Below are 27160 nucleotides of genomic sequence, written 5' to 3'. Positions count from 1 at the left end.
AATTTATTGTACGTGAATTTAGCCAGTGAGAAACTATAAAAAAGCTTAGTCATTCAAATAAATACATCAAGATGATAAAGTTGACATCAAAAGCTCTGAAAAATCACTGTAAAATCAACAGTGTTTACTTCAAGAAAGTGGGTGTTAAGTGAAGGTTGTACATTTTGGAGAACACAGATGGAAAACAGCAACTTGTGTGCGTGTGAAAACAAAAACTTACACTACCCTTCCAAAAGGGGCTGTTTGTAGAAGCAGGGTTCACATTAATCAGTTCCTAACCATTTTATTTACAACCTTTCTAAAATTCATTTGCATAATGATAATCCGCATGTGGCAGGGTTTAAGTTATCTAAAACGGTGTTATATTTCACTGTTTAGTCTTGCTTCACCACTGCTTTAGCAGCGAATCCTTATGGAGTGTAATGCAGCTAATGAGGTAGCTTTTTAACTGAACAAACTGACAGGTCCCATATCTGCAGAGGCAGCTTGAAACCGTGCCCAACCTCTCGGCTTCCCAAGAGGCTTTTCAAAATTCAATAAATAACATCTGTAGGCGATGTTGGGTGCAGACCTAGCAGAGTGCGTCATAACACTGAGCTGGCAGAACAAAGAAACCATGACGACTGCCAAGTTTCCATGGCAACCACTGCGAGGCTTGGAGAGTATAATAGCACATCAATCACTGTCCAAAAGAACTTCATTATCAGCAAGAAAAAAACCTTTAGGATCTGTTTAGTGTGCAATTGTGGGTTAACTCACCTCAAAGCCTTGCTCTCTGGCTAAAGAGGCAGCTTCCTGAAATAATAAAAATAAAAAACAGTTAATTATAAAGTGCTAGCTAATGAAGAAATAATACATTTTGAAACTCATTCAGGCCGTCTTCTCTTTTACATAATTATCTCAATATATCCATATACAGTTGCTCAATTTTGATACTTGCACTAAAGGGCTCCCCCTGCCCCATCCCCAGCAAGACAGCAGGGTATTATCAATGGACTTCACAAGTTACAATGAAGAAGGTGCAACGTATGTTTTTCTTCAAGCAGGCAAATTCACTTCTGGTTATAGTAATTTGAACAACCAACCCAGGCATATGGCTTTAAGATATATTCTTAATTAAAAAGCATCATGTCCCTATTTGTCTATTAGACATCAGGATATATAGGTCATTAAGCCTTTTAAAAATCATTTGTCATCTACTGCACATTAAAAAGATAGGATTAGATATTATTTAAACAAAATGAGATCAAACCTTTGTGGCAGAATCACAGGAACATTTGTAAATACTCAGATGTCTTAAGCACAGAGTCAGGCGCTGTAACTATGTTCCTTTCCCCAAAGAGCAGAAGAAACATCAGGGAACCACAATGTCCTTGTTTCTTACCTATGTTAATCGCTCCAGTCATATCTTTTGTTTTTCAATGAAAGCAGAGACATAGAAAACGATAGCAATGTTATTTTCCTATCCACTTTCCAACTTAGCATAAGCAAATATTGCAGACAATTGTCAAGAGTCTTTACACCTTAACTTGCCTTCTTCCAAATTAACTTTGCCAAGTGATATTAATAGATGGATGGGTCTTGAGCTGGAATAGCAAGATGAGCCAACTAAATTAAAACAACTACCATACCAAATCGTTTAAGGCAGTGTGCTTAGACATACTATCAGTATCTCTAGGACAGCTTTTGGTAATGCTTCACTTTTAAGCAGTACACTGGGGAGGGAAAAATACACATTTGTGAACCTATATAACCTGCCAATTTTTTGACAATTTAAGAACTTGAAGTGGATGTAATTGATTACAACAGTAAGGTCAGGTTAATAAAATGTGATAAGCTGAAAAGCACAACTCCTCAGGCTGCTCACTGCAGAAATATAAGGCTGCCCAGGTTAGTCTTAGCTGATGTTGACAGAAAAACTGAATCATGGTCCTGACAATTGGGTGCAGGCAAGGTTAGCCACTTTGACAATTTACGTACAATAGAATTCCTTCTTGTACATCACATAGTCAATGACATTTGCTAGCCAGGCTGTCAAGGAAGAGTGTAGGGTTCAAAGATATCATGCAGTGTTTCCTAAACCAGCATGTCATTAACAAAGCCTATACTCATATGAAAAAAGGAGTCTGCAAGCTTCTACTATAAAGTGATGCATGTACAATGAACTGCAATACAATCAGGAAAGGCTTAGATGGGACTGGGACACAGAAAAAGCAACAATGAGAAAAATAGAGGGATGATAAGCTTCACAGAGAATATAAAAATGAACTAAAAACCATGTATTGTAGCCAGATTACATTTTTAACCTTGGTTTTTAGTTATAAAATTGAAATACAAAGTTATACTGATCTATCCCGATGGGCCTTAAAGAAGGTCCCAGAGCAACAAGACATTAACATCTGTGTTAAACTATTGTTTGGACAGGAAAGTGGATACCAGTACACTCTTACATCTGTGAAGTGCAAACTATTGCAGTTAACAGTATTTTTATTTCCTTATATGGGAGAGAGACTTTAAGGAAATTCATCTTAATTTTCTGGAATTGGGCATTCTCATATAACACATGCAGCTTGAAAGCCCTGGCCCATGCACAAAAATGTGTAAGCACTTGAACAACACTTAAAACATATCTTATCTTCCGATTTTCCCCTCTTATAGCTTCATCTTTTATGCTGGTCTGCTATCTCTACAGCTACATAAGTGATGGTAGCTAGTTTATACAACCACACATTTTTCTACAATAAACCTTCGATCTAAAGATGTTTGAAAGCACCACAGAGCAACAGCAGTGTTTGTCTCTCCCTTGACCACCTAGCCCCCAATCAACAAAACCATCAAAACAAGTTGTCTTGTGGGCTTGATCCTGAGATATGCTCAACACATGCAACTCCCTATGAAGGATCACACCCATTTAAAAATAACCTTAACCTTAAAGCCCTCATAGTACAGAAAATAGTAAAGCTCAAAAGACAATACTGAAGATTTGCAGACTGGGTTTGCGGAAGAGTGAAAAATATTAGTTTTAAGGATAGTTCAAAGTAAATTAACCAAACAGAACTGCAGAGGATGACCCCATCATACCTCAATGGGGAGGAGAGGAAGAGGCATTGTCTGGCTTTCCGGGGGAAGGGGAATAGTGCTTTAGGAGTGGAGGGTGGGAGAGGGGCTCAGAAGCTGCTGCAAAAGTGGGAGTGGGTCAGTGAGGTGACACTGACTCACCCCCAGGACTGGAAGGGCTGGGGAGTTGAAAAGGGGCAAGCCAAGTAGGAGAAGCCCCTTTTTTCCAGATCAGGCTGAGCAGCACCCACACTCCCTCCCCTTGACAAAATATCAGGTTTGGTCAGGACTTGCTGTGAGCATCACACTAGTCGCTCCTTTCTAAGGGGGCTTGGAAGGAATTTTTTCCTCACCACCAGACTGGCTTAGGTGGAGTGGGTTTTTTCGCCTTCCTGGGGGGCTTTATTACAGTGAGTAGGGAAGGGAGCTAGGTTATGATGTCGCAGCTTATTCTGTAAGTTTGGGGTGGATGTCCTGTGCAGGTACGCCATAGGGAAGGGCTACAGTTACCAAAGAAATGGCTTGGTAAAGGACTTAGAAAGGAGGTGTTTGTTAAAGGAGCGGAATGGGGGGGAGGTTTGGGGCTCCTGTGACTGGCACGGCAGGGAGCCCTTTCCTTATAGTCCATCTTAACCCTTGTTTGAGGTGGTGGGAAGGTAAGGTTGGCTGGGGGACCCGGATGGAAAAAGATGGGGGTTGGCGTAAGCCCCCATAGCTATTGAAATGACCATGGAGTTACCTGCACTGTAACTGTAGTCCCAGACATCTAACAATAAAGTTGCAGCCCGATTAAAACCATATCAAGTGTCTCTTGTTGTTCTTTCAGTATAGCTGGACAATCTTTAGTTTCTATTCACAATAAGAGTGAAAGAGGAAACAAGCAGTCCCCATCTGTGCTGCCTCAGGGTGCCTCATACTGAGCTTCACATCACTAATGAAGTAGTCAGTTTAAAATCTAACCTTAGAGTGGCTGTAACATGTGGAGTCTGCTAGGGTTATGATAGCCAGTCAGGGCGTTCCCTCATGCAGGTGATAATCAGTATGATAATCACTATATTTACAGGCTTTCCATTTTATATCTGACATCAGGAGTCACAAAGAAGGAAGGATTAAGGAAATAAACAACCCACATAGAGACTTTACTGCTCCCTGGAGAATGCAGCATCTTCATTCATGCATGACATGCGACAACATAAAGCAAAACAGCAACAAAACAGAATTTTCTTAGGAGGCTGGATAGGTTTTTTTCCCACTTTTGATAAACTTTCACTAACTCATATTTTCACAACACAACACTTACTTTTATAAAAGCTTCATTGTGTGCTCATTCAAACTATGATATATATTTATAATCATCATACTCTCATTTATACCATCTTTGTATTTGCCTATCACAGCAGATTTGTTACTGGATAGCCCAAACTAGAAATAGAACTGGTTTAACAATAATGCATCATCAAGTTGGGAAAAACATTCCTTAGTAGTACATGGAAATTCACACTGTAAAACTATGTGTACAGGGTAGTTTAACTTGAATAACACTGTATCACTAAAATTAACACTGAACAGTTTACACAGGAAAGGGGAGATAAACTAAAGAGATAACAATAAAAAACGACAACTTCCTTTAGTACCTACCACTGCTATTATACTACATCTCTTTTGCTAGCTTAAAACCATTTACACGTTTGCATATATTTTATTGCTGTTAGTTTCCTAGTATTTATTAAGTGGAGCTGTCTATAATCTGGACTGAAACTAATTGTATCGTGGCTTGTTAAAATTCCGAGGCTTTTTATAACCAATAATATAAAACTATTTGTTTATGAATAAACAGAAACATATCCTCCAAACAGAAGTTTAATTAACCTCTACTTTGTTATGGGTATTTAACCCCCTGTTCAGCAAGAATTTTATGATTACAGAGCTAGATGGTTCAACTATCAATGACTGTATGTTCTCTTTGCCATAACAAACACTAGGTAAACTACATATTACATTTTCTTGGCATACTGAGTTCTTTTTTTTATTGGTACCAAGGTTATATGGTATCTTGATTAAATTATACTCAAAACAGTAACAAAATGCATGCCGGATTAAATTTAATTAATTTAGGCCAATATAAAACTCATATAATTCTCTTCAACAGCATTTAAAACTATGTATTGCTGAAATCAAGTGACAAGACCTTCCAAAAAGTGCCAGCAATGGTATTATCTACATTATGCATTTTGACTTTTAAGCCTGCAAAAATATCACAGCAAATCAAATTGCATTTTGTTGCTAAAACCAACACTATGTCATAAATAAATTATAAAACAGCAGGAAACAATAACCTTGCACATGAATGCGTTTTCAATAATTATACAAGATCACAAATGCAGGGGATGCACAACCTAACCTTTCCTCAAAATCCTTCTTGAAGGAAGGAATATCTCACTGAACACCATAAAACCCAGTCACTTTTTCCTACGTTTCTCTCATAAATTTGCCATGGTAGAATACTGACTATTTATGAGGGAGTTCTCACGGCCACACCTGTAAATCTGCACACCCATCATGGAAGGTCATGGATACAGCATTTTCTGCCTTCATTTGCTTACAGTTTTATAAGTGGTACCCTCCATTTCCTTTGGGAAGACAAACCAACAGCATATCAGTAGATTCTGGAACATGAATAATTTTAAAGCCTCCTCCCCCACAGAACGGTTTTAGAGTATTAAAATGCTTTTCCCAAATCCAAGTGGATTATGAGCAACAAAACTTTAATGGATTCTTAAAACCACTAAGATCATGCAGTTTGAGTCTGCATTTGGCAGACCCACTCATTCACTATTTTACTCCCACTAATATCTCATTTAACCACTTCTTGAATGACGTCTCTACCATATTCTCTAGCAATCTATAGCATGGCCAAATTGCTCTTTCTTTTAAAAATTTCTAAAATCTAAACTTTCCCTTCCTTACCTTCAGGTTATTGCTCTTTGCACTATCAGCTTCTGAGAGTTGTGAATTATTATTTTCTTTCATTTATATTGTTTCCTTGAGGGTATTAAAGACTATGATCACCTCCTCAGAGACTTCTCTTTTTTCTACACCATAATCATTTAGTCTTCTCAGTCTCTCCTACTAATTCTCCTCTAATCCTTGTATAACTTTGTATTCTTTGAATTCTCTCGTGTTTTTCTACATCTCACCTTGTCTGCCATAATGAAATGCTAGTAGCATAAAGTTTTACTAAAGTGAAACCCTAATTGTCTAAATGGAATGGAGGACAAGAAAGTAATATAAATAAATAGGGATGCAGTTAAGAGAGAGAGTTTTTAAACAAATGATGCACTTTGGAAGTTGGATTTTCTATCAGGGGTTTTTCTGATAGACATGGTTCAGATAGTCTAAGTTTTGCTGTAGTAATGACACACTACCTTTGAGCTAAGTGGTTAAAAAGTATATCCATGATATAGACACTCATTTATTTTGCCCAGAATCCCTGTAAATTTTTTAAAAAAATAAATAAATAGAAGAAATCAAACACATTTGAGTATGCTTTGGTCACAACACATCACAGAGGTGTCAGACATGAAGCTCTACACAAGAATGAGTGTACGCAGAAAGATTTGTCCCTCCTGGATGTTGTAAACTAGGGAAAAAATAGCCCACCTCTTTCTCTCCTACATCATTCTCTGACCCTTGCTAGCAGTCCCCTTCCCCATGGATTAATGCTTAATTGCACACAGCATTGCTTTCTCTTTCCTCACTCCATGAATTAAAGCAAACTACAAACAAACAAACGCTCAGCTTCCAGGTTTGCAATCCAGCTGGCCTCTCCCTTGGTGTATACTGCAAACTTCAAAGGTGCTGACCTGCCTTTGACTTCAGTGGGATATCTGGGTGCTCAGCACTTCTGAAAATCAGGCACCTTTTTGCTGAAGACTTTTTTCCCCTTTTATGGAAGGTGGTAACTTTCCTCACACTTATGTAGAAACCTGGTCTTTAAGAATATTGCTATCAAGAGCACCAAGAGTCCCTTACATGTGCCTCTCTTGTAACAGACGCATCATTGTGTGGGAGTTAAACTTGTCTTTGAGTAGGGGGTGAAGTTTTTATTAAATGCCTCAGTAAGCTGTGCCACATTTTCCACTCTTTCAACTGCAGACCAGGTCACACTATTAAATACGATCCTAGAAATGGCATCTGTCTTAACGCATAAAAAGGATAACAGCTTTCTGGTTGCTATGTTTTGGAATATAACAAAGGCATCCTACATACATCACCAACTCCATGACATACTTCTTGGTAGGGGTTTTTTTATACCAAACCTGACTATTCTATAAAGCACATAAAAAGCTTCATAATATGATCTGTTCTTACAACTCACTTCACTGTATAATGTGCTACATTATAATGTGCATAATATGTATGATGTCTTCATTTTATTACCTGTCCTGCTCTCAAATGAGGAGCAGTAACAGCAAACCACATACCTTAATATGATGAATTAATAGGATGCAAGAGCCACGATTAACCTTACATCATGTAGTTAGGAGCGATGCCATGACTGTGTAATAGCAATCAAGAAGTATAAGCAAGTAGATATATGTTTAAGATCATTTATGTTTGATTAAGGAAGGTACATATTATTGAGTTGTAGCTGATATTTCAAATAAAAATAGATTTAAAGTATACTAATGATATTAGCGTAATTAAGATGAGCATTGTGATTACTTGGCATCTGGGTATAGATATTTTAAAACAAGAATTCTATGAAGTGTCCACCAGTGTCCACACGGCACCCTGACATTTAAAAAAGGATAGATGTACAGTTTATGTGGCAGATCCTCAGTTGGGTGTAAACTGTCATAATTCTATTCACTTCAATGGCGCTATTACAATTTACATGACCCAAGGACCTGCCTCTATATACTTTCTTTAATGGCAGCAGTAAACTTGTTGTGAATAGTGACAATAACATGTATTTTCACATCAATCCAGTTTAATGCAATTATCAATAGTTATTTTCAACACAAAACATTGGTCTATTCTATACAGACTTTTACTTGGTTGCAATTTGGTTTAGGCAGACATTCCTTTTAGGTCAGATAGTACCACATTCCATTGTATCAAAACAATACATCCTCCTAAACCTTTATAAAAATTGCCCATTTATAAAGGGTACTCAGAACTCAGCAGCAAAGAAATATTGTTCCAGAATTTTTAAAAATTTCTTTAGAAAGGGAGAGACGGAGAGCTTGGGAGCAGAGGGGAAAAGAAAGAAAGGGAAACATCAAGCATATCTTCTTGAAGCAAATATGTATCTGATAAAATTCTCATGCAGTTGGTAAAGTTTGATCCATACTTGGAGATGCTTCCTGGGAGTACAATGCTTCAAAATATTTTGCTCCTTGACAAGTATGAGAGATTCATCTAAAAGATTTCTCTAGTCAGGAGCATACAACTGTTCACATTTTCAGACAAGGGATCAATAAAAGCTGGTCACAGACTGGGCGGCTCCTGCATAGAGCCTGAGAATCATCACTATAATCTCTGAAAAAGTGCATACCCACCACTATATATTACAGATTAAAGCACATCTGGCATTAACTGGATGAAATACTGAAAACTTTTACCTTTCCTGTGAGCAGTGTCAGATCCCAAAGTTATCTTAGTTCATAGAGGCTAGCAGGGATGCACATTATGCCCACATTATGCCCTAAATTGTCCCACTGCTGCTACAGAAACTGACCAATTCATAAAGTACATGGGTTTCACCAAATGAGGGGAAAAAAAATCAGTTTAGAACATGTGAAAACACTATGTGGGATAAGAGCTGCAATGTGCACGTTATTTCGCGGTGTTCTACCGGAGGGAGTTATTTGTGAGGGCTCATTTAGAAAATAATTAAAACTTTGTTTCCCATATCAGCCTTGGCAAGGCTCAAGCATCTTTATTCCCTATGCATCATCATCAACTGTTTTCTTATTCAGGTTATTACTAGAATTGTAGTGGCTGCCAGAATCTTCTGGCAAAATAATAATTAATAATAATAATAATAATAATAAAAAAGTCACTCAGAGTCAGAGGCTTAATGCCATTACAAGGTCTGCAACAGCTGCAATAGTGATACACTTCTGAGCCATTTTGAAATTTTATGATGAATAAAGAGCTATTACTTATATCTCCACTTTACATCCTAATCTAAGGAACAGCACTATTTATGCCTCTCTTCACTGTATCTCAACTCGTATGCTTCTGATATCAAATTAGCTACATCATATTACCTTAAATTGTCCATTTGTCTATATGAATGCATCTGTCTCTAATTAAAAATAAATGCAAAAGGGGGAAAAAGATAAATGCCTCCTTGCTTAATCCACAGATCAAGTAAACTAAATAAAGACGGAAACAAATATGTTAAAATCAAGTAGATAGGGCATTAGGGGAGATAAGGAATTAATAAATGTATAAAAATGAAAGATGTCCAGGATCTTTTGAAATCTGTAATGCTGGCCCTTGGATTCTCTCAGTCTGTAATCTGAAACCTCCTGTATTATTTCCTGGCTGAGGGATGACAAACAGAAATAAAGGACTGCATCACTTTCAACAAGTCCTTCTGTGATTGCAGGCACTCAAACTGGCCTGAAATCACTGGCCTGAAATTACAGCAATCTTAGCTGAGGAAAATGATTAGGTAGTTCTAAAACTGCTGTGATGTAGCAGGACTTGCAGATCACATATTGTCAACTGAACACCTAAAAGGTTAATAGATTTTTAGCAGTAAAAGCAAGATGTTTGATATACATTGTTTGTATGATGTCATGTGTGGCCATTTAGAATTATAACTAATGGCTATCGCGTCAGGAACCCTATAAAGAACAGGGGGTGAACGATCACATAACTCTCTTTCTGTGCTAGGTTTAACTGCTCAGCTAACTCCTATCAAAAAAATAAAATTGACCGCCCCATCTGTCAGCAAGAGACCTGACTTTTTACTGATATTAACAGTACTGATTTTACCTTTTTAAAGTTAGTTTGAATTCAGTTGACTTAGACATTCTTATTATAGAGAATTTGTTATGCCAGTGCCTGTTAACTTAGTCTGTACATTTTTTGTAGCTCTCTCTGAAAACCCCACTTAAATTTCATGGCTTCTGTTGCACTTTACAGGTTTGGCTACTACAGTTATGCTAGACACACATGGTATGTCTGCACTGCAATTTTAGCCTCATATTAGTAGCACTCGACTTACCAGACTCTGGGCTTGTTAACTTAGGGCTTGAGCCTCTACACTCATTTTGGAACCCCAGGTTAGGAATTGATGAACCCTGGCTCCCAACCTGGGGCTCCAGGGTCTGCACTGTATTATGTGGGCCTGAGTCCAACCACACATATTCCAGCTTTCCTAGTACCCTCCCAAAACGTGGCCATTCTATCCCTTTGTTCATGGTGCAATGTGGGAGAACTTGACTGTTCACCAAACTTGACTATCCAGAGGACAAAGAAAGTTGGCCTGTGGCATACTTTTGGTCAACTCCCAGAGCACAAGTCCAGTGAGGCTGCATCTACACTGCAAAGCAATAGGGCTCGAACCCTGGGTTCCAGCTTGACTCAGGCCTTGGACCCTTCACTCCATGGATTCCTGGGAAGCTGAGTCTGAGCCCTGGGTTAGCATGATATGTTTGTAGACAGAAAGGTGGAAAGGTTGTCAAACCCAAATGACAACACCCACAAGTAGCACTAAAGGTTTTGATAGGAAGTGGACTTCAGTCTACAGATTTATTTCACCTGGGCCAATAAGGGTACATCTACACTGCAATTAAAAACCTGCGGTTGGCCCGTGCCAGCTGACTGGGGCTCGCAGGGCTTGGGCTGCAGAGCAGTTTAATTGCAGTGTAGATGTTTGGACTTGGGCTGGAGCCCAGGCTCTAGGATCCTGAGAGGTGGAAGGGTCCCAAAGCTCAGACTGCAGCCTCAGCCAGGAAGTCTACATTGCAGTTAAACCAACCCTGCAGCCCAAGCCCTGGTAGCCTGAGTTATCTGGCACGGGCAACTGTGGGTTTCAAATTGCAGTGTAGATATACCTTAAGTTCCTACCAACTGTGGACAGATTTGAACAAGAAACAAAAGGCTCTGTATCCCATTACTGATTTCTTCAGACACCTAGTCACCTTCTCATATGATTTGAATTTAATTATCTTTTTGAAAAATTGGCTTAGGTAAAAAGATAATGTCTATTCTGCCAGCTGGTTTTCTGCTCTCATATGCGAAAATAGGATATTTTCAGGAAAAGAATGGGTTCAGCATTCCTACGCTGAAAAGGAAATGAGGATACTTCTCACCATGCCCTTTCTAATTTGAAGACACATCTCTTTTGCCAGTAAAAACAAACTGTAAACTGTAAAAGGCAAAAAAAACTGAATCACTGTCTGGAGAAAAAAAAGTATACTTACTAATTAACTTGTTTTAAGTTTTAAAAATAAAACTTAACCATGTTAAAATTACTTTCCTGTATAAATAAGCATGTGATGTTTCACCTAATACTTGGTAATGTAATTCACATGGCAAACAAAATTTGTACAATTTATCAAAGATATGGGTAGTTACAGGCACATAGTCTTGAAGAGTGTCACATTGGTGATTTCGTACAATGTGTGTTCCTTCACCTGATGTGATCTTTTCAGGAACTCTGCTCAGAGCTGTACTGGATTTTTTTAAAGATATATGGCAATATGAATAAACATATCTGACATAAGTGTTTCTGCATGTCAGTACCTTGATAACATTTGATATCCTTGTCTTTACTTTTCCAAATGCAGAGTGTTTCTTGTAGCTCAACAAAATGAGAACTTCAGGTAATTTTATATGAGGGCATCAGATCCCTTTCCTATAGGATGTATTCTTTACTTTTATTTTCATGCCCATATCCCCTACACCAGATTCTTACTGTGGATTTTCATTCTCCAGACCACTTCCTAGGAGAAAGATCAGATTTTCTTATTAAAAATATTGCATTCTGCTGACCATCAAGAAGAACTCTGCAGACCACTGGTTCTCTATGGACTATCGTTAAAGACCACTAGGTTAAAACAACATTAATCTTAGACAGTGATAATCTAATTATAACTATAAATGGCTTTGTTAATATAGTTTTAAACTTTTAATTGATTAGTTTACCTTTTCTGTTAAAAATACCATTTCATGTGTTACCTAGTCATAAAAATGTTAAAGTTCAAATATATTTTTCCTACAGTTTAATGAATATGAATATTGCACTAACTTATTCCACAGATTGTAAATCTATGTGGTTAACTTTTAACTCTAGGATGAAAATGAAAGGTTTGGGTTAATTCATATAAAAATATTAAGGATGACTTAGTTATGGGCACAGATGCGCTACAAAGGGGGAGACTTGGTTTAAGTCCAAATTAAACTCTTTAATTTTCGGATGTGACGAGGACTGGCAATATTACAGAAGCTGACCTGTAAGCCTCTACGAAGTAAGGAAACAACTGCAGGAACACCACTTGTTTGAAATTGTCACTTGCATCGCTTTCTTTGCAGCAGTGTAACACATTCACAGAACAACACTCTTTCTGACATTTTGGTACATATATCTTCAGCTTGCCTGTCAGCTATGATAATATCAGATAACAGATTTGATCCAGCACTACAAGTTTGAACCACTTATCATTTCAGTTTCTTCCCTGCTATATTTAAAATCTTCCATTTATTTTAGACTCTGTCATACTATCTCCATTTTCTTTTCTTTTTTCTTTAATTACTGGGATTTACAGATTAGTCCTGCAGTACATATAGATGACATGCTTACACTGCTCCAGATTTATCCCTCACTAGGTGACATGATAACTGAAAAACTATAAATCGTCTTCAAACTGAAATTAAAATTTTTAGATTAGCTTTGGATTTAATGGCTCCTTCAGTCTCTCTATGTACTTACATGGCCCCATCACCATAGCATCTGAGCACATCCCAAGTATTTAAAAATGGAAATAATCTCTCTCTCTTTTCCTGATAGCAACCCCTATATTTAGGATGCCTGACACTTTTCACTATAAAAGATTCATGTGACCTTTTATTAAGAAGCTGTACTACCTCCATTTTTTGCAGCAGGTCTTTGAAATTTAGCAGGGCGAAAGCCCTGGGACCAAAGGGTTGCCTATTCCTTGTCCCATGTCTTTCATTTGTATTGTCAGCAAACTTTTGGCAACACACCAAAAATAAAGTAACTCATCATGAATATTCTTAAAGGACAATCCTGCGCTGCCAAAGCAGCAGCACCGCCACACTGCCTTGGGAACCCAAAGAGAAAAGGGCCTCATTTGTGGTGGTGAGGGAGAGAGAGAGAGAGCCAGGTTGGGATCTCTTCGCCTGCTTTATAGGAGTGGCATAGATTTATAGAAATTCCTTGTGTTTGCATCGCTCTGTTCTAAAACTGTCCTATTCAAAACTCCCTAAAAAAGCTGAGAAAAATTTTGGAGCTCACATAATACAGAAATATATTACAAATGAACACCAAAACAAAATAAAAAAGCAGAACTTGCATAGGTCGGTGCATCTGCATTAAAAGTCAAGAATATGATCCTCTCCCATTTTCCCAGACATCTGTTAAAGTTTCAATCTCATCATCATCATCATCATCTTTTTTTGCTTCCAGTGAGGAGAAACAGATTATTTTCCCTCTCATTTATGCTTTCTGAGGGTCTTGAATGATGTCTGCTGTGCCATGTTTTAGAAATGTTTCCCTGATCACAGATTTATATTATATAAAAGAAACACACAACCCCACCCCAGACACTTCACCCATAACTTGACCGGCTCACATGATCAACAGTTGGACATTACACAGAAGATACTGTATTGAAAATACTGTTTTTTTGGTAAATAATATTGAACCAGTTCTTTTCAAACCTGGCATCTGTCCAAAGCACATATGGAACATTAAACATAACCATAAAATTTTATGTGCCAGATTTGACTAGGGTCCTAGGCTCTAACTTATATTTTCTGCATTTTGATGGAAGACTAGCTGCATTTCATAAAGTTACATCATAAGGATCCTGTTCTCCTAACACTTATACCCCAAACAGCTGGACTTGGAAAGTAATTTTTAAGTACAAGAGCCAAGTAATTCAGTAATTATTCTTGTGTTGTGAATCTCCCAGGGATATTGCCATATACTGAGGACACTAGAGGAAGATGTATCTCCAACAAAAGGGTGGGGACCTGGGTTTTCCCATCCCCATCAATGAGCCTGCTACATATGGTCTCTCAATGAACTTAATACTATAGTTGCCTCCAATAATATTCCATAGTATTTAAATAAGTATTTGTACACAATTAGAGCTGCCCCTGGTGTCTGAATATATCTCAGGTTCAATTGTTTTTCTCCCTCCACTTGCTCACAGCAGCCAGGGAACTAAGTGATGGCAATTGCAACACTCAGTTCCATTACATAAACACATCTTCCTTGCCAGATTCTCCTGCAGTGGTCCCACTTCAAGAAATGAGTCTAGCATTTGGTGATGTACTGTACCAGCAGTTCTCTTTCATGTGACAGAAAATTATGTCCTCTTCTCCTGGCTGAGGAGGAGCATGTGTGTGAACATGTCCTAGGGAGTCCACCCCAGACCATGTGGCTGGACCACCAGCAGAGGGTAAGGAAGGAATACTATATTCAAGTAGCAACAGATGATCAAGAATATGAAACCACAATTTTAGTAGCAGTAGCACAGCCTTCATTTAGAAAATGTATGTGGTTCATTCCTTCAAAGTCTGTTGTTTATATAGTAAGGGCCAGGGTATATGGCACCTTCACTTTCTATAGTGCTAGTGTGCACTTTCCTATGTTCACATTTGCCAACAATGGTAAAATATATTATGACATAACTTTCCTATAAGTCAGTGTCTGGCTGCGCATTTTAAAGCCACCAGTTGGAATGGAGTCCAAGGACTCCTCGTTGTTTTTGCTGATACAGACTAACACAGCTACCCCTCTGAAACCAGTTGGAATGTACTCACCATGGGCTATAAAAGCAATAAGTGGCAAAATGAGAAATGCATAGATGTAAGGAGTAGGAAGTGGAAAAAGGACCAATGGGATTTTACAAACTAAGCTAGTAAACCCAATAAATCAACCATATACCTGACCTATCACTGACTATCCTTAGAGAAGATTGCAAGGTGTGCACCACTCCAAACCATCCAACTCTGCTGGTCAGAGAGATGAAGAACGTGGGTGGTCATTGCCTTGTCCTCACTTGGGCCTACCTTCTCCAGACTTATTGTGGCTAGTTCATGTGTGGTAAGTGTGGCCATATGGTAAGTGATGTGAGGCTTCTTCCATCCTCTCCTGTTTGTACACCTGTGCAGAGAGTGGATACAATATGGTGCTCAGAAAACAATTAAGCACAATCCGCTTCTACTGTCCTTTGGAGAGAGCAAACTTTTTACTTTCACATAGAAAGGAATATAGCTGAGAAATCCAAAACTAGTTTAAAGTGCTTGTCAATGATGAACTGTAAAGCAGAGAAAAAAGTTGCATTAGTTCCATTTACACAGTATGTAAGCAGCCTGAGAGTTATGATAAACAGTGTTTTCAAAAAAAATTAAAAATATCTTGTCCTGACTTCAGTCATTTTACTGGAGCACTTTGGTTATCATTAGAGGGGTCTGGACAGTGACCTCACAGCATGAGGCTGAAACCTGAGCCGTGCAATCCCAGTTCCTGATTGAAGGGTTACGGGATGCTGAGTCAAGCTTCATAGTCTCACTCCCTACAACTAAACAGTCCCTAACCTTTCAATGTAGGATTGTTTTTAGCTCTTCCTGCCAGTTTCCTTACCCACCAAAAATTAGATTGTCCACTAATGGCTATGAGAGGCTGGGTGAAATGTGCTCGTGCATCTAAGCTAGGTGTTAAAGGTGAGGAACCTGAGCCAGCACACTGCAGCCTGAGCCTGTAACCCTGTACTCATGAATCTGCACGCAACTGTCTGTATGAGCAGAGAGGGAAGACAGCCAGTTTTTAAGGAACTCATGAAGATTTATACACACCTCTAGGAACATATTTGCATAGCCAAGGGAGGGGAAAGAGCAGATCTGTGGTAATAGAGCTCTCCATATCTCTATTCACTTCCTTCTGTTGTCTAGTGCCCCGTTGCATTAGTCTGCCACCCTCCTGTGGGGTAATACTAATTTAGGAACCTAAGACTCAAGATTCCTAATCCCACACCTTGGGGCCAGGGGAGCTGCACCTCACTTCAGCTCTGAGCTGTGTGAAGTCATCACCTAGGTCTTCCAGAAGATTACCAAAGTCTTCCAGTAAATATAGGAAAAGACAGGACCAGATATATTCGCACGCAGAAAAACAAACTAAGGGGGAAAAAGCATTGGGAGGCCATCTTTACATATTCTAAAGGAGCAATAAGAGAGCCAAAAGATGTTTCTGTTTGGAAGTTCACCCTCTTAATCAGAGAAAATGTCTTCCTGAATGCTATACATTTTTATCTTGGAATACTGCAGATAAGTACTGATATGCTGCACAAGATATTGGGTTAAATATACAGTAGTAGATACCCTGCTGATAAGGGAAGCTTTTATTTTACTTCAGTAGCATAGGTTTTACAGTACTAGCAATAATAGAGACCTGAGATCCACTCAGACCAATTACTTTTCACCATAAAATGTTTTATAAATCTATATGTGTTGCTGTTTATTTAGAAAGGTGTGTGGCAAGTTCTCAAGTTCTACCCGCCGTAGAAAACAATCACAATTCAGGTTGCATATGGGTGTTATGCATTTCAAAACTAGCATAGGAATCAGACGATAAGACCATTGCTATGGTAACTACACTTTTGTAGTGAACACTGAAGTAAACAGGTACATAAAACTTGTATAAGTTGTCACTATGTAAGTTACTGTTGCCCTGGAGCTGCAATAATTTACTCTCTTAAAAATAGTTAAATCTAGCCATAAATTATTAGTATCTCCCCGTGTACCTTTATTTCACTAAGATGACAATCTTCCCTTTGCCTCCTACAGTGCATAAAGGTGAGATGATCATTCACCTAAAAAGGTTCGATGAACTTTTCAAAAGAATAATTTATGCTATTAGGGCTCTAGCCAGCAGAATGTATTCACAGTCTCATGGCTCATACAAAACCCAGAAAGCCAGTCACATGAGTGGTTTCAGAGTAACAGCCGTGTTAGTCTGTCTTTGCAAAAAGAAAAGGAGTACTTGTGGCACCTTAGAGACTAACCAATTTATTTGAGCATGAGCTTTCGTGAGCTACAACTCACTTCACCGATGTAGCTGTAGCTCACGAAATCTCATGCTCAAATAAATTGGTTAGTCTCTAAGGTGCCACAAGTACTCCTTTTCTAGTCACATGAGTGGATTTTAACTGGGGAAAGGCTGATATACTGTGTACAGTTGGAAAGGCTGGGGAAATTGTTCCACATCTGGGAAGTGCAGAGCTGCTTGGGAGTGTAGAACTTCTGTAAATGAGCTCTCTGCATCCTGTGTGCCACAACCCTTTAGGCTGGATTCTGTCCCTTCCACAGTAGGAGTAATTTTCTTGCATAGACCACGAATGGCGGGGGTATGGGTTTAGTACAGGGAGAATACAGCTGGCTCCTGGGCCCCATCCTCTTTTTATTATTTAAAAAAAAAGGGGCGGGGGCTATATATTGTGGAGTGAGGCTTTTTGCTTTCTTTCACACTATTCTTCATTTGGGATGGGGATGAACAGAATATTTGGTCCAGTGAGTCCCTTCTCTTTTCACTAGCTAAACTTCAAAATGCAACTGTCAGACCTATAACACAGCTCTTTTTTTTTTTTTTTTTTTAAACAGGCATCTTTACTCTTCTTATTTATGTACATGGTACTGAGACACACAGTGATGGAAAGCCATTGATAGGCAGAGAAAGAGGGAATCGGAGGTGGTCTTGGGTGACATCATTATATCATCATGTCAGAGGGGTAAGGATCAATGTACAGACTGGGAGGTCAAAAGAGTTATTGCATATCAGAAGCTATAGGGGCATAAAGCTCTCATAAACGCTTCTACCAGTACATGTTCAGTGAGGTGTCATTTGATTGGATGAACACAGAGTTCTTTTTTAAATAAAAAAAAATCTGACAATCTTGAGATAAAATTATATTTTTTGTATGTGGAAAAAATGTGAGTCAATGTATTGTACAAGTGCTAGTCATGAATCCACAATTAACTATGAGTTCTGTTTTGCACTCAAAGCAGGGATTTGACATTTGTTTTGTATGGGACAGCATATTGACCCCAAATTTACAGCACTTACTCTGAGTATAGAATGAATTTTCTGCAAATTTACAAATACATTTGTTAATTAGTTTCTGTCTCAACATAAATTAAAAACTGGGTCCTTAATGACATTTAGTGCTTGAAAGGTTCCCCATGGTACTGCTCCCTTAGTTCCACTGCACTTCACATTGTTGGGGCAAATCAGGCAGAAGCTCACAAAGAACTTGGGACTCAGGGACTGAGCTCTCCCTCTTCACAGAGCACCGGTCTCACTAACACAACCCTCTAAACCAGTAAGTCAATTGCAATTTCAGGGTCAGATTCACTAGACTGCTTTGGCTGCTTTGCACTGCTCTGATGATGCAAAAGAGTTGTAAATTCATTTTAGCTGGCCAGTTCATGCTGGTTGCTTTGGTGTACCAGTGAATCTTGCCTTAAAAGTAAATCATTTTTTGAAAAAATGTTAAGGTTGATATTCCATATCTTCAAATCTTTAAAAATGTCACAAGGTAGCATTCTCCTTGGGTTTCTCATGTAGTGCTCATGTGTGACATTTTAAATAATTTTAAAAGGCCAAGAAAAACACTTATATTAAGGTGGAGTTAATGTTGAGAGTATGTATCAGTTAATTAAGGGCAAAAACATTACAAGAATGTTGTATCCCAAAACCAAGTATTATAAACCCAGAAAATTCCTTGAGAGGAAAAATATATGAAAAAAACCCTATCATGTCTTTAAAAATTAATCTCATCTAATCTGGGACCACAAGCATTAAAATATTTTAATCTTAACTATGGTTGTTACATGGCACTGCTATAGGGCAAAATACTATTACTACTCTTGGTGGTAGCTGGGGCAACTCTGTGGCTCCTCTCTTGTGCTGATGGGGAATGACGTTGCTACAGACCTTAAAGGAGATCCGCACACTTCCCCCACCTTATCGAGGAGGTTCTGCTGGCCAGCACATGGTGTTGGTGAAGCCACAGCTCCCTCTGTCAGACCACCTTATACTTGCTTGCAGGGAGAGGAAGAGCTAGCACACAGCCCTGGCTCTTCCCAAAATGCCTGGAGCCATGATAAAGGCAGTCCTAATGTGATAAGGAAGGAAGGCTGCATCTTGCTTTCCTCTGTTCTCCAACATGACTGCGTTACACCAGGACACAATCTCAGCCATAAGTATTTCTTAGCACACCACCTCTTCCATTTCTTTAACTGATGTTCAACAGCTGGTATAAAATGTGGTGCCTACTTTGGAAGTATTTGTGGAGAAAGGAAACTAAAATGATTGACAGTGAATTTGTACTTATATAGCAAAGACTAATTTGCATTTTACGCTGTTTCAGCAGTCTGACTGTTTTCTTCAAAAAATCACTGTCTCAGTGGCACCATATGGAGCATGTTGAACTTAAGATACCAAGAATGTGTCCAAGATATATCTCACTCCAGTGTGTTAAAACATTCCACTCTGCAGCTGCCATTATAAGAATATAATTCATACCCTAAAGTTTAAAGAAAAACAGCATAGCTTACTATGCTTACAAAAACACAAGAATTCTTCATTTCCAAGTAACCGTCACTAGATTCTACTGAAGAATGATTCTCAGTTAATACTCAGCATTGCTTTTTAAAAACATTTGATGTTTGATTGCTAATAAGCCACACTAGAAGGAACTACTCCAAGTGAGCTGTAGCTCACGAAAGCTTATGCTCAAATAAATTGGTTAGTCTCTAAGGTGCCACAAGTACTCCTTTTCTTTTTACTCCAAAAGGTAAGTATCACATTTTATGGATTTGGTTTAGTTTGGCATCTATAGTTACATATGGAACTATGGATAAAATCAGTTCAACTTTTAATACTTTGTAAGAGGAGTTGGGGATGTTTTCTTTTTACACTTGGGAACTCTACATATACAGTCTCTCCCTCTTGTTCATTATCCTCAACAAGCACTTACTGCAAGAAGGTTACCAGTTTATCATCATCATAAGTCAATTACTTTCTTTACTTTTTCTGCTAGCAGACAATAAACTGGAATTTGTTCAAAGCTTACACAAGTGCTGGTGGTATGCTGCATGCTCCCAATGAACCTCAACATAACATAACATAACCTCAACATAACCATTTGTTACCCACACCTAAATTCTCTGAGTGCTTGGGACCTTCCCTCTTGTAGTGTTCAGCCACAGGCTGCAGTTAGAGGCTGACCACTCAGGTAAGATTTTTAGAAGTAGCTGGATGCCCACATGTACTTAGCCAGGTGCTGCTCGTTTAGTCATGTCAGCAGTAATGTGTGTGATACTAGTTAAACTATTAGGGCCAAGATCCTCAAAGATATTTAAGCTACTAACTCTCATTGATTTCAGGAGCAGTTAGGTGCCTAAAGACCTTTGCAGATCTGGGCCTAAGGCACCAGACACTCATAGGTTGCTCTGCACTCTACACAGCTAAAATGCTCACTCCAAACCAATTAAATATCCTATCCTTTCTCCCTGAACAAATAGTCAGGTGAGCATGGGTGAGAGAGAGTGAACATGCAAGCAGTTTTCAAGGGGCTCCAGGGTTGGTTATTTGAGAGAGGAAGCCAATTAGACTGCCCAGGTATAGGACAGGGGAGGACTAAGAAAAGGCCTTAGGGAAGATGCTTGCCAGTCCTGCGTGGAAGCTGTGGCAATCTCTGGCTACAGCACAACACCCAACCATTCTAGTACATGTTGAGCCAAGTAAGGGAAAGGAGAGCAAAACTTTCACTGGCTCACAGATGCTCTTCACACAGGGTCTACAAGCCAAGGAAGAACTTCCTTGGCTTCATCACGGCACAGGTAGACTAGCAACACAGGCTCATCCCAGAAGTCATCATTCACCTTATATAGCGAGATAAGGGATGACCTGGAGAAGACAACAAACAGGGGCTCCACCTTTTCTCTCCCAGTCAGTGTTATCACTGCCCTGGGCTCAGTTACTATGGAGTCCTTCCAGAAGACCATAGTGGACACTGGCATTAGCTAATCTGCTGCCTGGAAGATTTCCTTAATGCAATGGTGAAGAAGGGTTACAGAGTATATAACTTTCCTATAGTGAGAAACAGACAGCTTGAAACCTGCTAAGATTCTATGAGATAGCCCCTGTTCCTTCTGTGATAATCACAGTGGACATGGAGGCTTGAGAAAGGCTCATCAACAACTGGAGCCAAAAACCCAACTACTGCTGCGAACACTAATCTCCTGATCTCATGCAGCTGTGACTGCAGTCTAGACAACCTTATTCAAAGCCTGAGCCAGCCTCCTGCTGAAGTCGATAGGAGTTTTTCCATTGACTTTAATAGAAGTTGGACTGGGGTCTAAACTATTACACAGCTTTAACTTCTTTTCTGTCCAAATCTGAGCATATTCCTTGTACTGACCTCATCCTGCAGAGCAGTAAGTGTGGCATTTACTTCCAAAGACACCAATACAGGGAGAAAGGAATGAGTGGAGGAAGAACAATCAAGGTACCAACTTTGTGCTACATCAATTCCAATATTTTCACATAGAGGCCTCGAGGGAACCAGCAAAATGTTATAAATGTTCTTCAATGTGACTTGGAGGGAAGAATCAAAATATGCTGTCTTTGGGTATACCATCTGAGCAAGATGGACACTTTCATGGTGCTGTTTCTTCCTTGTTGTGGAGCAGGGTATATGGGAGAGAGAGTAAAGAACAACCCTGGGAAGTAAGTCCTCTCCTTCTCCCATTCTTACACCAGCTTCCTTCTAAAGGGCCCTGGTCATGCATAAAGCTCCAGGCAGGCATTTCCCTAAGTCTATAGGGAGCTACTATAAAAGTCAGTAGATGGCAAATGCCAATCTACCATTTCCCCCAGAAGACACATTTTCTTTGGTAAAGGGTCCTCCTAATCTCCCACGATGGTAGCATCTTTCTTTGAGATGGGGTGAGAGTTTTCCTCAAGAGTCATTTAGGAGGCTCGATTAAACGCTTTCAAAGGAGTGAAACTGAGGATGAAACCAGTGGCATCACAAACAGTTGTCCAATTCTAATTTTTAAAAAAATGCAATAGAAAGTCATAACATTACATAAATTGTGATGAGAACAACTCTGATTACATAACTATGAGTTCTCCGTTCTTGAGAGAAAAATAATTCCAAAAGGAACATAGGAATTGCCCATATTGGAGTAGACTAGTGATCTATCTACTCCAGTATCCTGTCTGACAATTCAGCAACAGATTCTACAGAGGAAATGGCAAGAACCCCATATTGGACAATTATAGAATAGTCTGCTCATATGATATGTTTCTCTCCAATTGTCATCAGATGATGGCTGGCTTATGCCCTGAAGAATGAGAATTTATATCTCCCTTAACTGTGGATGTTCTCATTATCCATCTAAATGTCCAATCCTCTCCACCCATCCAGCATATAGAATTATTACACCAATAAAATTATATATAGTCTAAAATGGAAAACTTAGGCTTTTTAATTTGCATGATGAAATTAAACAGTTTTACAAAATAAAAGAAAAACGTAAATTACATATCTTCTATTTCTGCTGCAATTTGTTATTTTAAAAAATAGTGAGAGGAAGGAATGCCTGCATAATTTACTCCTGAATTAAGCACCTTCCTGGGGTGATATCATCCCTCTATAACCTATTACACTTTCCTTTCTCACTCTGGATCCATCTAAATGCCTTCTGAAGCAACCAATGTTTCTCCTTGTTTATGTTGCAGTATTCCACATGGCGTATTTTTCAGTTTGAAATAACAAGGAGGATAAAATCTTATTTAACAATAGTAGAGGTAAAGGTTCATTAAAAAGAGGTAATTGACATTTATCCCCTGACAAAAATAGCTCCAGAAGAGAAAGCGGGAATTTAATAGGTAGACTTTGAATTAAGATTGTGTTATAAGGAAGAAAAACCTGAATTAAGATTGTGTTATATTATTTACCATGTGTGCAGATTACTTATTTTGGTTAGTCACTTCCACTATGGCCTAGAAAGAATTCCAGGGATACAGTTGTAGGAGGCTAGCACAGCAAATGCTATAATCTTAATCTGAGTTTCACTTAAATGAAACAGAGCTATATCTCAGTTTGACACACACCCTTTTCCTGCTTCAAATGTTTTGCTTTAAATATGTCAGGGACTGAGAGAGTATGGAATCCACACCTTAATGTATCTGGGGAGTTAACTCTCACTAAAATGAAAGGTGGTATACGTGTAATTGTTATGTTTTGGTAGATCATGTCTACACAGAATTCCAAGTGAGTGTAATGACTTATACAGATATTATGTTAAATTAATAGCAAAGTGATGCTGCTATAGTGTAGCTATTCCTCCACTGCAGCTTTCAGATTTTGTTAGTATTTGATCAAGCGATTCTGTGGAAAAGCCAAAATCTGACCACCAACTCCCCAAATATGCAATTAGGGACGCACACTCACAAAGCCGTAGATTTATACCTGCCATTCGGACGGCTGATCAGTTGCTTAGATAATTCAGATTTTCCCCATCCCGTTTTCCAACAATTAATTTCCTAATGTTGTGGTGGTGTTTTGAGAAAGATTGTCAAGAATACTTTCTCAGCTGTTCATATGATATTTTATGAATGAGAGAGCTTGCTTATGTTACGCTGTGCCATGAAGGCTTCCTTTGAATCCCCTTTATATGGTTAAAATACAGTTGGTAGATTGGGCTAATGGCAATGCACTGTACTGCAACTTGAGTGACCCCAGAATTCCAGTATGGACTTTAGTCCTTGGACCATGGTTTAGCAGAAGTCAATGCATAGTTCTTAAACAATGCATTCTCTTACAGGAAGGAAAAAAAAATTGATGAATCTCTCTGTTATTCATAAGGCTTCTTGGGCAGTCCTTAACAAACAGCCTCAATATTGTCATTGGTAACTTAGGTTTCTTCCTACTGATAGTAGATTACAGAAATAGAAGTGGGGGGGAGGGGGAAAACGTTAATGGGAGATGCAGGCTGCCTAGGATTTGCTCTCCCTCTCCATACAGATTCAAAAAATTAAACAGTTGTTGCTGAGTTTAGAATCTGGATGTGCAACCCTCTTCACTGGGGTAAGCGTATTCTATAAGCTATATATAGAAACTGAGACAGAGTATATGTGGGTGGTGGATTGAGGGGGCAGAGGAGAGAGGAGTTGGGTGTGTGGTTTTAGAGAAATGGTACTACATGATCGTGTGGGAATATATGATGTATAATAAAGAAATTGTCACCAGTATTTCTGAAGCATATTGCAGTAAGCTTCAAGGTTATTTCCCAAAAAGCAAGCTATATTCCTTACACAAGTTATGAAAACCCAAACAGCCTTTGTCATCGGCTTCCAACATATTTCCGTACAATTAGAAATACGCAGAAGAACAAGCACCTATTTCCCTCAAGTAAAGCAGATATTAAAATAACTTTTTATCACATTTAAATTGGAATAGAATGGGTGTACTTATGTTTGTTTCAAACCTGCTGCCTATTAATTTAATTGGATGACCCCTGGTTCTTGTGTTATGTGAAGGGGTCATCCTTTTCACTTTTCCCACATCATTCATGACTTTATAGATCTCTATCATATCCCCTCCTCAGCCATCTCTTCTCTAAGCTAAACAGTCCCAGTCTTTTTAATCTCTCCTCATATGGAAGTTGTTCCATATCACTAACAATTTTTGTTACCGTTCTCTGTACTTTTTTCAATTCTAATATATCTTTTTTTGAGATGGAGTGACCAGAACTGCATGCAATATTCAAGGTTTGGAAGTACCACAGATTTATACAGTGGCGTTGTGTTATTTTCTGTCTTATTATCTAGTCCTTTCCTAATGGCTCCCAAAATTCTGCTAGTTGTTTTGATTGACACTGCACATTGAGCAGATGTTTTCAGAGAACTATCCACAATGACTCCAAGATCTCTTTCTGGAGTGCTAACAGCTAACTTAGACCCCATCATTTTGTATGTATAGTTGGGATTATGTTTTCCAATATGCATTACTTTGCACTTATCAACATTGAAATTCATCTCCCATTTTGTTGCCCTGTCATCCAGTTTTGTGAGATCCCTTTGTAACTCTTTGCAGTCAGCTTTGAACATAACTATCTTGAGTAATTTTGGATCGCCTATACACTTTGCCAGTTCACTGTTTACCCTTTTTTCTAGATCATTTATGAATAGGGCCCCACCAAATTCATGGTCCATTTTGGCCAATTTCAGTCATAGGATTTTAAAAATCCTAAATTTCATGATTTCATCTATTTAAATCTGAAATTTCATGGTGTTGTAATTGTAGGGGTCCTGACCCAAAAAGGAGTTGTGGGTCGGTTGCAAGGTTATTGTAGGGAGGGGGGGGAGAGGGGGGTTGCAGGACTGCTACCCTTTCTTCTGCACTGCTGCTGACGGTGGGGCTGCCTTCAGAGCTGGGCAGCTGGGGAGCAGTGGCTGCTGGCCAGGATCCCAGCTCTGAAGGCGGAGCCGTTGCCAGCAGCAGCGGAGAATTAAGGATGGCATGGTACAGTATTGCCACCATTACTTCTACACTGCTGCTGGCGGAGTGCTGTCTTCGGAGCTGGGCGTCTAGCCAACAGCTGCTGTTCTCCGGCTGCCCAGCTCTGAAGGCAGTGTAGAAGTAAGGGTGGCAATACCGCAACCCACCTGAAATTACCTTGTGACCCCCCCCAACTTCCTTTTGGGTCAGGACCCCCATTTGAGAAACGCTGATCTCCCCCATTAAATCTGGTGTTTTGTGTGCTTTTACCCTATACTATACAGATTTCACGGGGGGAGACAAGATTTCACGGTTTGTGATGCGTTTTTCATGGCTGTGAATTTGGTAGGACCCTATTTATGAATATGTTGAACAGCACAGGTCCCAGTACAGATCCCTGGGGGAACCCCACTAGTTACCTCTCTTTATTGTGAAAACTGACCATTTATCCCCTGGGGGACTAACTTGAAGGGGAAAGGAGTCCAGGAGAGCTGGCTGTATTTCAAGGAATCCCTGTTGAGGTTACAGGGACAAACCATCCCAATGAGTCGAAAGAATAGTAAATATGGCAGGCGACCAGCTTGGCTTAATGGTGAAATCCTAGCGGATCTTAAACATAAAAAAGAAGCTTACAAGAAGTGGAAGGTTGGACATATGACCAGGGAAGAGTATAAAAATATTGCTCGGGCATGTAGGAATGAAATCAGGAGGGCCAAATCGCACCTGGAGCTGCAGCTAGCGAGAGATGTCAAGAGTAACAAGAAGGGTTTTTTCAGGTATGTTGGCAACAAGAAGAAAGCCAAGGAAAGTGTGGGCCCCTTACTGAATGAGGGAGGCAACCTAGTGACAGAGGATGTGGAAAAAGCTAATGTACTCAATGCTTTTTTTGCCTCTGTTTTCACTAACAAGGTCAGCTCCCAGACTGCTGCGCTGGTCATCACAAAATGGGGAAGAGATGGCCAGCCCTCTGTGGAGATAGAGGTGGTTAGGGACTATTTAGAAAAGCTGGACGTGCACAAGTCCATGGGGCCGGACGAGTTGCATCCGAGAGTGCTGAAGGAATTGGCGGCTGTGATTGCAGAGCCATTGGCCATTATCTTTGAAAACTCGTGGCGAACCGGGGAAGTCCCGGATGACTGGAAAAAGGCTAATGTAGTGCCAATCTTTAAAAAAGGGAAGAAGGAGGATCCTGGGAACTACAGGCCAGTCAGCCTCACCTCAGTCCCTGGAAAAATCATGGAGCAGGTCCTCAAAGAATCAATCTTGAAGTACTTGCATGAGAGGAAAGTGATCAGGAACAGCCAGCATGGATTCACCAA

General features: G+C 39.3%; 1 protein-coding gene across 3 annotated transcripts in view; it reads right to left on the bottom strand.

Annotated features, from left to right (window-relative positions):
- Positions 1-27160, bottom strand: part of ADK (adenosine kinase) — a 564182-nt gene that overhangs the window by 88044 nt on the left and 448978 nt on the right. For all 3 annotated transcript variants that reach the window (XM_077821816.1, XM_077821814.1, XM_077821815.1), the window contains one exon: positions 760-795. In XM_077821816.1, the coding sequence (XP_077677942.1) occupies positions 760-795 (36 nt within the window). The remainder of the gene's footprint in view (positions 1-759; positions 796-27160) is intronic.

This window comes from Eretmochelys imbricata, chromosome 7 (assembly GCF_965152235.1).
Source record: "Eretmochelys imbricata isolate rEreImb1 chromosome 7, rEreImb1.hap1, whole genome shotgun sequence".
In the NCBI taxonomy this organism is placed as follows: Eukaryota; Metazoa; Chordata; order Testudines; family Cheloniidae; genus Eretmochelys; species Eretmochelys imbricata.
This window is presented reverse-complemented; position numbering and strand designations above follow the sequence as displayed.